This window comes from Schistocerca piceifrons, chromosome 4 (assembly GCF_021461385.2).
Source record: "Schistocerca piceifrons isolate TAMUIC-IGC-003096 chromosome 4, iqSchPice1.1, whole genome shotgun sequence".
NCBI lineage: Eukaryota > Metazoa > Arthropoda > Insecta > Orthoptera > Acrididae > Schistocerca > Schistocerca piceifrons.
The window spans coordinates 316,502,509-316,520,987 of record NC_060141.1 but is presented as its reverse complement, the minus strand read 5'-3'; the positions used below and the strand labels follow the sequence as shown (position 1 = coordinate 316,520,987).

General features: G+C 40.1%; 1 protein-coding gene across 2 annotated transcripts in view; it reads left to right on the top strand.

Moving 5' to 3' along the window:
* The window catches only part of LOC124795523 (anaphase-promoting complex subunit 5), a 137,744-nt gene that overhangs the window by 74,745 nt on the left and 44,520 nt on the right, over positions 1 to 18,479 (top strand). For both annotated transcript variants that reach the window (XM_047259594.1, XM_047259593.1), the window contains one exon: positions 10,884 to 11,115. In XM_047259594.1, the coding sequence (XP_047115550.1) occupies positions 10,884 to 11,115 (232 nt within the window). The remainder of the gene's footprint in view (positions 1 to 10,883; positions 11,116 to 18,479) is intronic.

The following is an 18,479-nucleotide window of genomic DNA, read 5'->3' as shown; positions in this document are numbered from 1 at the left end:
ATCATTCCACTTCAAATCGTTCCGTACGCATACTCCCAGATATTTTACAGAAGTAACTGCTAAGATTCTACAACAAATCTGTGTCAAGGATACTGGACAGTGGTTTTGTATATCACTTTTACTACCCTTTTTGTAGACAGATGTAACCTGCGCCTTTTTGAAGAGTTGGACATGGTTTTTTGTTCGCGTGATCTACGATAGATTATAGTTAGAAGAAGTGCTAACTCAGCTGCAAATTCAGTGTAGAATCTGACAGGGATTCCATTGGGCCTGGAGCTTTGTCCAATTTCAACGATTTCAGCTTGTTCTCAACATAACTGGCACTAATACTAATTTCATTCATCGTTTCAGTAGTAGGAGGATTAAATTGGGGCAATTTTCCTGGATTTTCTTTGTAAAAGAATGTTTGAAAATGGAGTTAATCATTTCAGCTTTAGCTTTTTTCTACCCCCAATGTCAGTTCCTATCTCATTCGCTAGCACCTGAACACTAACTTTGTTAATAATTGTCGCCACGGATGTGTCATGTTCATTGATACGAGTTTTGATGTGGACATCCTCAAAGAGGTCAGGTCTGTTTGTTGCAGTTAAATCCAATATATACCCATCTTGAGTGAGGTTCGTAACTACCTGTTCTAGGTAGTTTTCAGAGAGTGCATTTAGTAAAGTTCCATGAGATGTCTTATCACAGCCACCACTAACAAAGCAGTACTTTTCCCAATTAATTGTTGGACAATTAAAGTCTCCACCAATGGTTATAGTATTATTGGGAAACTTACGTACAAGTGAACTAAGGTTTTCTCTCAAGGTTTTGGTTACATCAGGATATGAGTCTGTTGTGTTATAGAAGGTTCCAATTATAATTTTATGCTCACTCCTGATGCTGAGTCTTGCCCAAACAGTCTTACATGCAGCTTCAATTTCTACCTCGTTGGATTTGAGTTTCTTGTCTACTGTGACAAATACACCAATTCCATTTCCCATTTACACATCCTTTTGATATACACTTAAAGTTTCCCCAAAAATCTCCCTGCTATCAATTTCAGCTGTACCTAGTATTATGTGAGCTCCACTGCTTTTCATGAGCGCTTCAAACTCTGGCACTTCGTTGCAAGTGCTACTGTAGTTTGCCATTAGGATTTTAGTACTCTCATCTGTGAGAGGCATTTCTTTCGATCCTACACTGATACGTTTGGGTTTCCTACGGCTATTGTTATCTGGATTGGATGGAAAGTTGTCTAAAAAAAAAAAACCTTTTGTACACCCCACACAGAGTCAGTTACCTGAGTAGCAGCCTCTGATGTGTAGTGCACACCAGACCCATTCAGCGGGACCCTGCTGTTCTCAGCTCTATCGCACAAGTCCAGGAAGTCAGCCTAGCTCGTCGCAGAAATTTTGAAGTTTCTCGTTCACTTCTTCAACTCGACTCTGAACCAAAAGGCCACAATCGGTGGAGGGATATTACAGCACGGAAGAGGGCTAAACGAAGGAAAGAGTCCTCTATCAAAGATTTTTTAAAACCTCAGGCCTTTAATCCTTTTTGGTAGGCCTGGCTTTTCACATGTGTGTTAATCATACATTCTGGATTTACAGTCTAGATTGTTTCATGTTTCCTGTAATCATTTTTGAAGGGTACATTATTTGCATAACAAACACTTACAACTAGCATGTATTACATAAGAAGTCAGAAAATATTAATAATATTGGTACATAAGGGGATTTTGATTGGTATAGCTGGGGTAGGAAGAGAAAGTGTAGAGACTTCCAGCCTATCCAGTGTTTTTGTTATCCGACTTTATCTTCTGCCACATTAAGCCAGGTAGTCGAAAATCTGCTCCTTACATCCATTTTGACAGTCGCTACTTCTAACTCATCAGATGCTCCTTTCTACATAGACTGAGCATCCGTGACAATTGTATCTGCTCCATCACTGAATCCTTGAAAACCTGTGGCAAAAACCTCTTTCAATCTTATCTCTCCAGCAACTAGCCCACAGATACTGCCCACAAACAAATCTCCTGAGCAGTATCTTCCTCAGCTTCTGACAAATACAGCTTCCACTTAAAAACAAAAACCACCTCAGAAGCACCACCCATACCATGCAGCTCTATCCAGACATTGAACACCACAATGCGTCAATATGTTACTTCCCCAAGGCTATGAATTTCTCAAGTCAAGCACTGAAATAAAGTTACTCCTCCCCAAAAATCCTTCCCACACCACTCACTCTCGCTTCGTGCCACACTGCTAACTTCCATGTTCAAATCACATGATATTCACAGTTAATTATTCCTATCCAGGGCCACTCTGTCTGCATTTGTTCCATTGTAAAACCTGCCCCATTCATCTACCTCTACCACTTACTACAGCCCCCTCACTAACAAAGTGTACACCAAAAGTAAAGCAACTTGTGGAATGATGCCTGTGTGTACCAGATAACATTTGTTCACTGCACAGAGTTTTATGTATGTAGCAGTGACCATAACTAAACTAGTTGGGGTAAGTGTATAACTGTTATTTCCTTTGACAATATTATGAAAAGGATAAATTGCTACTCACCACATAGCGGAAATGTTGAGTCTCAGAGAGGCGCAACAAAAAGGCTACTAAACACGTAAGCTTTCGGCCAGAAGGCCTTCTTCTCATAACATACGCATGCACGCACACACATTCATGGAAATGCAACTCACACACACGTGACCACTGGCTCTGGCTGCCGAGGCCAGACTGTGAGCAACTGTGCATGATGAGAGAAGCAGTCTGGTTTGTGGGGTAAGGAGGAGGGTGTGGCAGGGAGGGAAAAGGAGAGCAGGGTACTAGTGGGAGACAGTAAAGTGCATACAGGAACGAAGTGGAAAGGGGGTGGGGCAGCTAGGTGCAGTCAGGCGGTTAAATGGAGGTTGGGGTGGGGGCAGAAATGGAGAGAAGTAAAAAGACGTGTTTGGGTGCACTTGTGGAATAGAAGGCTGTAGACTGGGAGTATGGAAGGGATAGGTGGGTGAAGGGCACCAACTAACTTCTCTATTGTTACTGTTCTCCATCCATACCCTGCTAACCCCCCCCCCCCCCCCCCCCCCCCCCGCCCTCCCCCCCACCCAATCCCTCTCCACACAGAGAGAGAGAGCATTTTTTCTCGTCTCCTTTTCTGCTAGTCTCCTTGTTCTTTTAGGTCTCGCCACAAGTAAGTTCCTCTCAGAGGAAACAACTAACAGTTCTGAAAACTAAGGTAGTTTTTTGTACTTCTATGCGTATGTGTAGGCAGTATTGAAATTTCACCTCCTGAAGATATGTACTGGCCAGACATTCTATAATTGTAGTTTTCTCAAGTGAATTTGCCCTTGCTGTACAATTATTTTATACTTAATTTTTGTGTAACATCATGTAAATAAAGTAAATCCTCACTGATTTGGAATTCATGATAATTCAGACTGATTGCAAAATGAAATGCTGCCATATTGTATTGGACATCTCTTGCACTCAGTTCATTCCTTGTAAAATTTTAAAATACCGTAAATCCCCTCCCTTCCCATTCACTTCACCTGTATGTTATAATGAGTAATTTATGTCTCATTCTCGATTACAAGCACACAGCAACAACAAAAAAAAGCCTGCTCAGTTTACTTGCTGAACCCTGTATGATGAAGAAATCCCATATTAATAATCACTTATAAGTATGTTAAAGAGACATACTGGACAATAGAGTAACTGAAGTGAATGTTAGGAGTAAATACAGATCCCTTCAGTTTATAAAATAAAATGAGAGCACATGTTAAAATCTAAGCCGCTGCTTCCACCCATAGTGTTATGACAAGAGTGTCTCATCGGCAAGTCAATTTTTTATGACGCCAAGAAAAATTACTATAAAATTTCGTACTTTGTGCTAAAACAAGACGAACTAAAAGGAAAACAAAATGAGGAGCTGCATCATAAGGGACCACTGTGGATGTTACCCATAGCAAAAACAGGCTTCAATGTTAGTACTGGATGGCTATTCAGATTCTATGATCAGCACAATATCTCGAACACAGAAGCATGCGTGGCAGTTTAAGTGCAGATGTTGCAACTGTAAAGAATTCAACTGTTTCAGAAGAGCAAAATTTGTCTTTGGATGCATCAACTTTGTAGACATGAATCCATATTACCAAAAATGTTGTTGTTGTTGTTGTTGTTGTTGTCTTCAGTCCTGAGACTGGTTTGATGCAACTCTCCATGCTACTCTATCCTGTGCAAGCTTCTTCATCTCCCAGTACTTACTGCAACCTACATCCTTCTGAATCTGCTTAGTGTATTCATCTCTTGGTCTCCCTCTACGATTTTTACCCTCCACACTGCCCTCCAATGCTAAATTTGTGATCCCTTGATGCCTCAGAACGTGTCCTACCAACGGGTTCCTTCTTCTTGTCAAGTTGTGCCACAAACTCCTCTTCTCCCCAATTCTATTCAATACCTCCTCATTAGTTATGTGATCTACCCATCTAATCTTCAGCATTCTTCTGTAGCACCACATTTCGAAAGCTTCTATTCTCTTCTTGTCCAAACTATTTATCGTCCATGTTTCACTGCCATACATGGCTACACTCCATGCAAATACTTTCAGAAACGACTTCCTGACATTTAAATCTATACTCGATGTTAACAAATTTCTCTTCTTCAGAAACGCTTTCCTTGCCATTGCGTCTACATTTTATATCCTCTCTACTTCGACCATCATCAGTTATTTTGCTCCCCAAATAGCAAAACTCGTTTACTACTTTAAGTGTCTCATTTCCTAATCTAATTCCCTCAGCATCACCCAACTTAATTCGACTACATTCCATTATCCTCGTTTTGCTTTTGTTGATGTTCATCTTATACCCTTCTTTCAAGACACTGTCCATTCTGTTCAACAGCTCTTGCAAGTCCTTTGCTGTCTCTGACAGAATTACAATGTCATTGGCGAACCTCAATGTTTTCATTTCTGCTCCATGGACTTTAATACCTACTCCGAATTTTTCTTCTGTTTCCTTTACTGCTTGCTCAATATTATCTTACACTAAGAGAGACGTAACAGCAAGTGATAAAAGAACAGACTACAAAAAAAGTCACAACCACAATAAGTACCTTCTTTTATCCATTATCAATGGATATTGACAATGAAAATATTTATACGGCATCAGCATCAGGCAGTTACGCCTCTTTAGTTGCTGTGGACCACATCATTGTAGATACAGACAACAGCAGGAAACAATTGCTGATTTATATACCATTCTACAGTAAATATAGCACATAAATTTCCAATATAGTGCAGAATTCAATTTTTTTAAAATAAATACAGTAATATTTCAACAGTACAGTATGTATGAAGCTCGTTTAATGTAACCTTTGAATATTTATTCCATCTTTAATTTATTTAATTCTGTTGTTCATTACTGTGATATCATTACATTAGTCACTTTTTGCTGTACACTATTTCACATAACAGCCCATGTAGTGTTCTTATCTCATTTTTATTAGATTGCGTTTTTCTCTGTCTGTATGTATGTCAAGTATAAATATTCATTTTAAACTAACTTCCGTATAAGCTAGAGACTTGAAACTTTCAACATAGTGCAGAGCTGGATTACAATGAAATACTAGCTCACTTTCTTGTCTGGTGTGTGGTGGAGGGTACTTTGTGTACCATTGTCATTTCCCCGTTTTCCTGCTCTAGTCACGAATGGTTGGGGGTAAGTCTCTGTGAGCTCAAATCTTTAACTAACTTTTATCTTCACTATCTTTTTGTGAGATATACATAGGAGGAGGCGATGTATTGGTTAACTCTGGTGAAAAACTGAAATAAACGTGAAATTTACCACATATCGCTGTTGTAATCTCATCAAAATGTTTGGAAATTATTGAAAAATTTCACACACACACACACACACACTCACACACAAGACAAAAAAGCTGAAAGTAACTATTTAAATAGAAATCAATTTTTCATATAGCATAATTTTACATCAGACTTAAAAATGCAAAATAAGTTTCTCCTAGCCCCACACAGACTGTTAACCCGATACAGATAGTCCTGAAAATGTGTTAATTATGAATTTTTAATAGGTATGAAAGCACCTTAAAGATTTAAAATGAAAAACATGGGATGCATTTAATGCATACATGATGATGCATGAATTGTTAACCTCCTTACTATTATATATTGCATGTGCCCCACATTTTTTGTTTTAAATCTTACTAGTATTTCCATAGCTATTAGAAATTCACAGTAACAAAGTTTCAGGACTATGTGTATGGTGGTAGGAATCTGTATGGGACTGAGAGACATTATGAACTTCCAGCAAGCTAGAGTAATTACAGGGCAGCAACTTTTGTTAATCAGTACCACAGAAAGACAGCCAATGTTACAAGCATCACTTTTATTTACTGGAGACTAGTTTCAAGTCGGGGCACATTTTCAGATCATCCAGATAGTCAAAATGGTAATTCCCAAAATATAAGAACCATGTCAAGATAACAAACGTACACATATAACAAAGTGCAAATGAACAGTTACAGAGCATACAGATATCTTTTCATCCTGATGTGGTTTTCATATTTTGGGAAATGCCATTTTGACTGTGTGGATGATTCAAAAATGGGTCCCAACCCAAAGCAATTCAACAAGTGAATAAAATCGACATTTGCAACTTTGGTTGTTTCTCCATTGTACTAAGAGAAATTATTACTTTTTAGTCAGATTTAAAAATGTGGCATATTAAAAACAGAATTTTATTAAAATAATTGTTATTCAATTACTACGTGCACTGTAAGTTATATTCCTTTTTATGGTTTCAGATAACTATTTCAGAAAACATTTCTCTAATTTGGAATTTCATATATTCGGACTGGGTATCACTCCAGTTAGTGTGAGCTAGTTAAGGTTTCACTATAATTATCACAGAAACGAATACAGGGTGTGATAAAAAAAGTAATGGGAATTTTTTAATTTTGCATGCATATCTGATTTTCAGTTTTTTTTATCTTGTTGGTCTGCATGTTCCTGATTTATGTTTGCTTTTTGAGTATTTAGTTTATTGTTGACAGTCAAAAACACTATGCATATTTTAGAGTGCTCGATGAATTTTTACTTTTGAAAAAGATGGATCAAAGAATTTAAATCAGATTTTGCTTGAAAAATGGAATGAAGTGCTGCACTGCATTCGAAATGTTGACTGGCTTTTGGTGAATCTACTATGAGTAAGACAAGAGTTTACAAGTGGTATAACCGTTTCAAAGAGGATTGAGAAGATGTTGACGATGATGATGACTATCCTGAACGCCCTAGCATATCATTACTGAAGACAGTGTGGAAGAGGTAAAAAAACGTGGTTCTGGAAAATTGCCAAATTGCCATCAGAGAGGTTGCTGCTGCTGTCGGCACGTTCTTTGGCTCATGCCAAGCAATAATTTTTTTGTATGAAATGTGTAGCAGCAAAGTTGGTTCCAAAATTGTTGAATTTCAACCAAAAACTTCGTAGCATAGGCATTGCTCAGGAATTACTGAATGAAGTCAACAACAATCCAGGACTTCTTTAGAAGGTTATACAGGTATGAAATCTGGGTAACACATATGACGTCAAAACCAAGGCCTGTTTGTCCCACTGGAAACTGCCTGAAGAGCCGAGACAAAAAAAAACTCTTACAAGTGCAATGACATGTGAAGGTTCTTCTCACTGTTTTCTTCGATTAAAAAGGAATACTGCATTAGGAGTTCCTACCTTATGCTCAAATAATCAGTAAGCAATACTACTTGGAAGTTACGCACCATTTACGTGAAGCAATCTGAAGAAAGCAACTAGAATTGTGGCAAAACCACATGTAGGAATTGGATCACAATAGTGCTCCCGCTCATATGTCAGTGCATTTCGTGATTTTTTGGCAAAAAAACTGTTATATTGCCTGAGTCACTGTATTCGCTGGAAGTGACTCCCTGTGACTTCTTTCTATTCCTGAGGCTGAAGAGAATCATTGAAGATGTTGTTTTGCCACCATTTATGAGATAAAAAGAGAATCACTTAAGGAGCTAAACAGCATAGTGAAAAGTGAGTTCCAGAAGTGCTTCTAAGATTGGAAAAAGTGATGGCACAGGTGTATTATATCTGAGGGGTTTACTTTGAAGGGGGAAAAGTTGATGTTAACGGATAAATAAAGATTCTTTAAGAAAAACAATAAGTCCAGTTACTTTTTGATTACACTTCATGTACCCTATTTTTGGCTTTCGTTGGAAAAAGAACTGTAGTTTTTGAGAAGCCCTAATGACTGTGCGACCAGTTGGTGCACATTCTGATTCGTGATTAGGGAACACATCTTACTTTTTCCTAATGAAAATAACACTTCCTTCGTAATATTTCAATATTATAGGTAGTTATACTAATTCGGAAAACATTACCTATACAGGGTGTCATTTATTTGTTGCCCATGGCATTTCTGCTGTTTTTACAAGAAATTCCTTCAGAATTTAAATGATGACAATTTCTGTAAGATTTTATCTACATCAATGAGCCATGTTTATTGTCTGCGTTTTGTGACTACAGAATACAGCAAACAGGGTATCTTGTTGTACATGACAGATTTGAAAATTTGTGAAGCTCACAGTGAAGACTGTGAGAACATTCTGTCTCAAAATTTCAGTGCCATGAAATAATCACAATGATTAAATTAGTAAATGACTCCAAAGCAGTCTACTATTTGCAACAAAAGTTGGTTTCATTCAGCATTTGACCATGGCTGCGATGGATGTAAACTAGTCTTCAGAAATACATGTAATTAAAACTAAAACATCATCATATACATCGACATGCACTGATAGCATATTTTCACTGAACAAATGTCAGATCACTTCATTATTTGGTATTTTCCCAATGCGAAATTTTAATTACATGTATTTTTGAAGAAGTCTAGTTTACATCCATTGCAACCATAGTCAAATGTTGAATAAAACCACCTTTTGTTGCAACTGGTTGGCAGCTTTCAATTCATTTACTGATCTCTAACCATTGCTGAAGTGCAGATGTGGTTAGAATATTAAAAATAATGATTAAATTACAATATTAAGAGGCATGTCACCAAGACAAAATGTGGTTATTTGTACATTAATTCTGCGAATATAGTATGAAGTCTGTAAAATCATACTAGTGTCTCTTAAATTCTATCACAGACTAGCTACAGTTATGTTGGTGTAGATGTGAGGAATCTTTGTCAAATTGGTCCTATTGTCTCAAAATAATGTAGCAGTTTCTTAGTATGAAAATAAAAATTAATAATATTTCACACTTTATTGCAATCTGCTTTGAATTAGGTTGCTTTGTAATTAACGAACAGATGCTATGGTGTTCCCGTCAGAGATTTGATGTGCTATGAAAAATATTTTATCTGATGATCAAATATGGTGCAGAGGGTGGGAATGGGCACATATTAATTTTTGTCATAGTTACTTAAATTAGACGGTCTACTTAGTTATATCTTCCTGACTAAAACACCATGATCAGTATATGAAACTGTTCCCTAACCTTTCTTCACTGACTGCAGGAAGCATCTTCAGAGGTAAAACGACAACTTGATCAGGTGCTCTTTATAGAGCTGCATACAGAACCCCACCATTTGTAACATGATGTTGATTCCTTAATTGTATTTAGATGGCACCATTGTTCTCGATTAAAAGTAATTGATTGTTATTTTTTTGACTTAAATTCGACATTTCTATTTTGTCTAATGGAACTCATTTTTCCTTTCTTTTATAATTATTACAGTGTTCGTATACTTCTATGGCCTCTCTGTATGTGTGCACGTGATTATGTCTTCTTGATACGTATCAGTAGTATCAACCCAAAAATGCAATTTACATTGGAAAAGAGAACACTGGACAACTTAATTTTTCTGGAAGTGTCTGTAATTAAAGAACGGCACTTTGGGCCATACATTGTACAGAAAAGCTACAGTCACTAATCATATGCACACAGGACGACTCCAACCATCACCTAAAATCAACGAGATGTGTGACTAAAACCTTCATGGATAGGGCCAATAAAATTTGTGAGCTAATCTGTTTACAAGATGAGCTCAATCACTTAGTCAGCTTTCAAGAAAAATCATTACACCAGTAATGAGGTGATCAAGCACACACTATCCAAGAAGAGAGAAAGCCACAACTAATGAGGAGACAGTGGTTGCCAAATGGGAAAGGTTTCCTCCCATTTATTAACAAAGTTACAGTCACATTGGGAAAGTGTTGGCCGAGTATGGGGTTGAAACTATCTTTACATCCACCAAGAAGATAAAAGATGTTCGGCATTTGTGAGCAATACCAAGGCGATGTAAAATTCCTTGTAATTGTGAGTGAATGTACGTTGAAACCATAAAAAGAAGTGGTGATACCTATTTAGCCAAACTAAAGGAGCTGTCACCTGACAAATCAGCCATAGCAAAACATATTTTCCAAGACAGAAACCACCCGAAAAAATTCCGAGAGGTGAACATTTTAACAAAGAATGCCTTATCATGGGCACATGTATAGAGACGCCACAGATATCTACAAAAATCATAATAATTTTAATTGAAAAGATGATATTAAGCTAGATAAAATATGGATGTCAACTTTGCACCAACAGAATGACAATTGATTACTTTTAATTGAGAACCATGGTGGCATCCAGAGATAATTATGCAATCAGTACACCTGAGGAATGGTGGTGCCCTTGATACAATTGATTTTTCTAACTCCAAAGATGTCACTTGCAGTGAGAGATAAGACATTAGGAAATAGTTTTATATATTGACCACAGCCTCTCAGCCTGTAAGTTTTAACTGAAGTAGACTGAACACTGTCCATCAGTGTGGCATATTTATTTATGTACATATTTTGTGTTCCAGGGCTTTACTTGAGACGCATCATATTGCACTTTGAGAAACTTTCATTCTCCCAGGTTGTATCAGTCTACCAGGTGTTCAAGGAGTATTGTCAAGGAGCATTTTCTGGCCGACTGACTGCAGAAAGTATAGACAGCTCTGTCTCTTGTCAGATAACTTTTGATACTCCTGTGACCCCTCTCGGTACAAAAGGACCTAGAGCAAATTTTGAGGACATAAGCCTCAAGGATATTGGGTAAACATACAATAGAATATACTTTATTATTATTCCTGTGTTTGTTACATCAGGGTTTTTGGAGTCAAGTTCATGACTTTTGTGCCGTTATAATTTTTTGATGTTTGTCTTCTGTTCCCACATGTGAGCTCACAAATCTCTCACGAGTATGTGTGTGGCAAGCATGGGCTCAGAGAGGCGGCATTTCTTGTAACCCCATGCTGCACTGCCTCCCTCTCATCCCCTCCATTCCCTTCCCCCTGTCTATTCTTCCCTTCCGATCCATGAAAAGTGGTTGTTTCTTTTTGTGCAGACTGTATTCGACCGAGGCCTTCAAATTTGGTCGTTCTTCCAATCCCATACCCTACATCAAATCATCATTTTTGGCTAATAAACTTTGGTTCCTGTTAGCAGAGGTGACACACAAGCTTTGAAATTTTTAATCAGTAGCATGATTTGTGAGGGTTAGGTTGCTCAATATGGCATGCATCCCACCAGGTATGCTGCTGGCATGTGTGATATAGACATGTGCCCAAAACTCAATATGGTAGCAACACATTGTGGGGTGTCTTAAAGTACTTGTATGGTTGTAGCCCACTGACCACACAGGAAATGCACTATTGGTGTCTGAGATGTCAGCTCACTGTGAATGCATAGCAGAATCAGTTCAATTTAATGCAGAAAGATTCAGTCCCAAGGCATTTCCTTCCTTAGCATTGGAGAATCAAGGTAAAACAACAGCAACACAATATTTGGTCTTTACCAGAACAGATGCACAGTAGGTGATTTAAAAAAGAAAAACACCTTGTACTTCGTAGAACAAATGTAAGACGAGTACAATGAAGTTGCATTAATAGATATATAGAGAAATGAAGCTATATTAATCAGGTCACCACCTGCCCAATTGTGAGTGCTACAAACTTCATGATATATTGGTCAGAAGTGCACTTCATAAGACCTTCTAACTGATGTATGGGATGATTTTTCATTTTGACTTTAAATTCCAATGGATGAAACACAGAGAGTTCACTATATCCACAGGATCCAGAAGGCCTAAAAGATAAGAGGCTGGACACTTATGCATTCATTTTGACCTTCAAATATTCACTCTCAGAAAAATGAAAATAGTGATCTAGCATTGTGGTTTCAGACTGTATCTACTGCCTCTGATGCAACATTTCAAATGCATGATCTTTGGCCCTGTCATAACACCGCTATACGAACAAACCAATCAGTGTAGATTGTGCTGATACACGAAAATTCTCCATATCAAAAACAAGCGCTTTGTATTCTTTCTGAGTATCAAGTTACAGTTAACCCTGACACCTACATTCTGTACACATTACATCACATTTTTCGCAAGTAACAACCAATGTATCACTTACAACAAGAACTTGTACCTCTCCAACACTAGGCCCAAATGGTCTCACAAGTGTGACTCAGGAGAAAAAACAGCAGATTATTCCCTCATATTATCCTTTCTAATCTGCAGCAAGGACCTCAGCCACTTCCTTAACGGAGCAGTATCCTATAGGACGTATTTCTCTTGGCTACTATGGGGCCCCAGCCTTTGCAGCATTTTTTCCCTCCCATGCTGCATGGCTATCCTCTTGCTAGTCCTTTTCCCTCTCCCTTGGCAAACATGTCTGGGGGTGTTTTTGGGAATGTGTTCAATTTTTTCAGTAGCTGACATAAGAACTGTCCCACCACTGTCTTTCATTCCTTGTTTCCTTACTTCATTCACCTTCTCCTATCCTTCCTAAGCTTCAGCGTTTGTGGCTCCTCTTTTTCTTCTTCCTCTCTGTGCACTCCTAAAGGCCAACCCACACGTTACCCAGTCGGGTAACACATAATTCCCAGCCTCGAGTCGACAGTTAGGGTTCGCACATACCCCCTGGTACAGGCCAGGCCCAGGGAGGAGTGATTGCCTGAGCTCCTTCATCTTCCCAAATTGCCAATTGGTCCCTCTGTCGGACATTCTGGAAGTGTGACCTGAGGTGCAAACAATCACCTAAGGCAGGTGAGCCACCCTCTGAACAGGGCCCCCAGTTGGAAGGAGCGCGCCATTGGAGATGCTAACAGTCGTGAAGAATTTTCTCACAATGAGCCAATCATCATCTTTGCAGGCCACGTCTAACAGATGTAAACGGAATGAAGCTCCCATTTCAAAGACCTTCCCAGCTACTTGAGTTCCTCATGGTTTCACGTACTGAAGACAGTCAGTCCTTTGCAATGGAAATCCATTTCTTATTCAGAAAGGTGTTGATACAAATGCTGACCCTGTGAAAGCCTGCTGTTGTTTACAAAATGGCACTGTGCTTCTGGAGAATACTTCTGATTCTCAAGCGCAACAACCGCTTGCTGCTTCGCTTCTCAACACCTACCCTGTTCGTGTCAAGGCCCACAGATCTCTGTATTCTTCCAGGAGTGTTATTTATACTAGGCTGCTCGGTGGTCTGACCAAGGCAGAAATCCATATGTACCTCTTTGGAACTATGCTTCTGCACTGACCAGCTTTCCCATCATCTCGAATGGTCCGCTCTCTCTGACACATACTCGAGTGACCATTTCCCGTGTGCTATCTGCTTGCTGACTCCTACCCCACCTACGTGCACACCCATATCCGTTTGCTGACTCCTACCCCACCTACGTGCACACCCATATCCGTTTGCTGACTCCTACCCCACCTACGTGCACACCCAAATGGCAGCTTACTAAGGACAGCTGGAGGCTTTACTCCTCCCTGGCGACCTTCAAGTACCATTTCCCCGGTTTGATCACCAGATAGAATATCTTACAAAAATTATCCTTACTGCTGCAAAACGTTCCATTCCTCACACTTCCTCTTTACCACGCCATGTCCTGGTCCCTTAGTGGACTAAGGCATGCCGCAACACAATTTGTCCGTGGAAACGTGCTCTCTGCATTTTTAACTATCATCCTATGATGACAAACTGCATTCAGTATAAACAGTTGCATACACAGTGTCTTCACATTCTTCGGGATAACAAAAAAGCTAGCTGGATTTCATTAGATAGTTCTTTTAATAGTTCCACTCTATCTTCCATCGTGTGGGCCAACCTCCGTTGGCTCTCTGGGACCAAGATCCATTCCCCAATTTCCAGCCTGACAGTAGCAGATGTCATAGAGGACCCTATTGCTATCTCCAACACCTTGGTGTGCTATTTTGCAGAGATTTCAAACTCCTCCCACTATCACCCTACCTTTCTCCATTGGAAACGAGCAGAGAAGGCTTGGGCAGCCTTCTCTTCTCAGAGTCATGAGTGTTACAATGCCGCCTTTACTATGGGGGAGCTAGATCCTGCTCTCACTTCATACCGATCCTCTGCCCCAGGGCCAGACGATGTTCACATTCAGGTGTTGCAGCACCTTTCTCTTGCGGGCAAGCACTTTGTGCTTCATGTGTACAACCACATCTGGGCAGAGGTATGCTTCCCAGTCACTGGCGTGAAGCCTCTGTCATACCCATACCTAAGCCCGGTAAGGAAAAACACCTTCCTTCTAGCTACCGCCCCATTTCTCTCACCAGCTGTGTTTGCAAGGTGATGGAATGTATGTTTCATGCCTGGCTGGTATGGTGGCTTGAGTCTCTTAATTTCTAACCACTGTGCAGTGTGCATTTCGAGCATGCCCTTGACCATCTCGTCACTGTCCAACCATGTCATGGATGGTTTTATGTGGAAATCCCAGACTGTGGCCGTGTTTTTCAATTTGGAGAAAACCTATGACACCTACTAGAGGACTGGTATCATCCATACTCTCTACAAGTGGGGCTTCCATGGCGGCTTGCCCTGTTCCTTCAGGAATTTTTAAGGGATCGAGTTTTCAAGATATGTGTTGGTTCTGCGTTGTCAGACACTTTTTTCCAGGAAAACAGTGTGCCTCAGGGTTCCATCCTGAGTGTCGTCCTCGTTGCTATTGCCATTAACCCTATAATGGCCTGTCTCCAGCCGGGCATCTCTGGCTCTCTTTTCGTTGATGATTTTGCCTCCTATTGCAGTTCTCCACAGACTTGTCTCATTGAGCGGCGTCTTCAGCGATGTCTCGATTGTCTTTACTCATAGAGCATCGACAATGGCTTTCGTTTTTCCACTGACAAAAACATTTGTACAAATTTTTGGCAGCGCAATTGGTTTTTTCCAGCGTCTTTACATCTTGGGCCTGTTGCTCTTCCATTTGTTGAAACTATGAAATTACTGGGGCCCATACTCGGTAGGAAACTTTCTTGGTCCTCCCAAGTCTTACCTAGCCACCCCCTGTACATGGTCCCTCAATGTCCTACTTGTCCCCAGTGGTACTTCCTGGGGAGCAGGTCACTCCACCCTCCTCCATTTGTACCGGTCCCGTGTCCATTCGAAACTAAACTTTGGGTGTTTCGTTTATGCATCTGAACATCTATCCTCCTTACGCTGTGTCAATACTAGCCATCATTGTGGCATCCATTTGGCCACTGGCGCCTTTTACACCAGTCCGGTTGAGAGTCTGTATGCAGAAGCTGCCGAACTACCACTGTCATATCGCCATGACTTTCTACTTAGCAGATATGCATGCTGTTTGTCTGCCATGTGTGGCCACCTATCCTATGCCTCCTCCTTCGATAACTCCTTTGATCGCCAGTATTGTGTGCGTCCCTCTTCTCTGTTATCTCCTGGGTTCACTTTCGGCTCTTGCTCAAACAGCTTAACTTCACGCTACCAACAACTTTCCCGGTGGGTGAGAATCATTCACCACCTTGGCTTTGTGCGGCTGCCCATGTTCACCTTGACCTATATTCGCTTCCAAGGAAACTACTCTAGCCTCGCTCTATCACTGTAAGTTTCACCACCTTCGCACAGAACTTTGCGGTAGTACCTTAGTGCTCACTCATGGCTCTCTGACTGACCATGGTGTCAGTTGTGCCTTCGTCATTGGCACCGACGTTTCTCGTTATCGGCCTCTGTAGTCTTTACAGCAGAGTTCTTCGCCCTGTATCAGGCCAGGCAGTACATCTGGCGACACAGGCTTTTCAATTGCGTCATGTGATCCGACTCTTTGTGCCTTTCGAAGCCTCTGTGTACTGTACACCAACCATACCTTAGTTCAGTGGGTCCGGGAAAACTGTCACTTGCTCACTCGTGATGGAGCCACAGTGATGTTTATGTGGGTTCCTGGTCACATCGGTCTGTCAGGAAACAAGACCACTCACACTGTTACCAAGGTTATAGTCCTCGTACCTCAGTCCGCTAATTCTTACGTTCCCTCCGATGATCCCTGTGTTGCCGTCTGTCAGCAGGTGGTGTTACCTTATTTCCACATCCCTATTTTTAGATCGTCTTCTCTTCCGTCAAAGGGATTAACGAGTAGTCATTTTTAATCCCTCTCTTTGTCTTTGGGTTCTATAGTTCTGACATGGGTGTGTATGACCCTAGTTGTTTTTTGGACCCTAAAACAAAAACAAGGACTACACTTATTGACTCTTCGGGGTTTCCTGTCATATCTGTTCAGTGTATGGCTCTCTGTTTTGCCGCTGCATCATTTTGTGTAAATCCCACCATGTTTCTTCGAGGCAAGTGCTAGACAACATGAAATGGTGACTGCTGGCGAGTAAGTTGCTACTTGCTAGCAGTAACCAAATCCACCACCTTACATTGTCGATCAGTTGCCTTAAAGAAATATTTTTTGGGGGGGGGGGGGGGGGGGTGCACACAATGTGATCCGGTGTCAGATCTGCAGATCTGAGAGCCATATATTGATCCTCATATCATCTTCAACAAACTTTGAACCCAGGCCTGCTGTCTACTTAAAATGCAGAGGAAGGAGTGTTGCAAAATATTTGTAACTATTGTGGTGACAAGTATCTCTTCCTGTTGTATATTGGGCAAATTACACAGTATTGATGGCTACCTGTAGAATGCTGGAATATCTATCAAGATGCCATCAGTCTGATCGTAACCCTCTTGCTGTGCATCTAGCAAAACACTTCACGTGAATCTCTGAAAGTTACACTCCTGCCTTCCAACTTCGTAAAGGCCAATGGAGAGGACTTATTCAATTCTCAGCTACCCGAACCATACTGTGACTAATTCAATGAATGGGGACTCCACCTTCATTGGTGCAATTCCATACATGGCCAGGTCATGATCTTGTACATGTCTGCATGCTGTATTGTTTATCCTTAATAAAATACAGAGGTCATATTCTTGCACTTTTTAATCACATGTGGCATAACAAAGAGTACCATTCTTGGTGGGCTAGAGGCATAATTAGCCTAATTTTGGAACCAAGAGAGATTTTCTGGTGTTGGTCAGCTATGTACTCATATGCTTTATGAATATTTTATGCAAGTGGTTCATATGATTTGTGAACTAATGAGTGATGTGTTGTCTCAAAACTAAATTACGCTGTGAATTCTGATATGGGTTTCACCCCCCACCCCCCATGTGAAAGTGTAGGACACAGACATCACATGACAGCTTCATATTGTTCATTGTGGAGTTTGAGGTGCCCTCCTGGTTTTTATCTGGAATTTTTTGTCTTAACAGTCATTCTGTGTTCCAATTTGCACTTTTCACAGCCTTCCCCACACACAGGAAAATTGAGTTTCTCAAGGCTTCTTTTGAGTATAACCATTCTTTAAATGATTAACTGACTTATAGATTCCATGGGCTCTTTACAGTCTCACCTTCCCTAAATGTTGAAAACTTTTACATCTGTAATAGATCTTCAAACATGAGTTGCGGAAAGCTATTGACAGGGTCCAATGAGGGAGGCGCAATCTTGGGCCCTCGCCTATGGCCTCCATTTCACTACTTTCACAACATGTGTGATGCACTTCTGCATTTGCTGAACATTGTATCCTCTACTGGACCTTTATTTAAGTAATGAGTTGCTTAAGTAATAAAAACATATCACTTTCTAGGACTAGTAGTCAGTGCTGTTATCTTATCTTAGTCATTTTATCTGATGACTGCTTTATGTACTCCATTGTAAACAGAAGTTTCAAACAGAACTTAATACACTACAGTGTCTCGCCAACACTTCCTGGGGCTTTCTTTGGACACTCATCATAAGTACTCTCTTCACAAAGATAGGAATAAAGCTGTGTTTCTTTTTCAGTATTTTTAAATACAGTATTGGTGACCATGTCAAAGGGTGGGGGGTCAACTAATGTTGTTACTGCTGCAATGTGAAATATAATCTACATTAAAGTTTCGTTAATTTTGTCTCTTGATTGATTTAATATCACAGTCTCAACAGTATTACAGTTTGCTCAGTGTAGCTAATTAACATCAGAACATTTTTTGTTGGAAGAATTGACAAAAACTGTTACTGAAAATCAAACAACAGTGATTACACCGCATTCTCAAGTATATGAAAAAACTAAA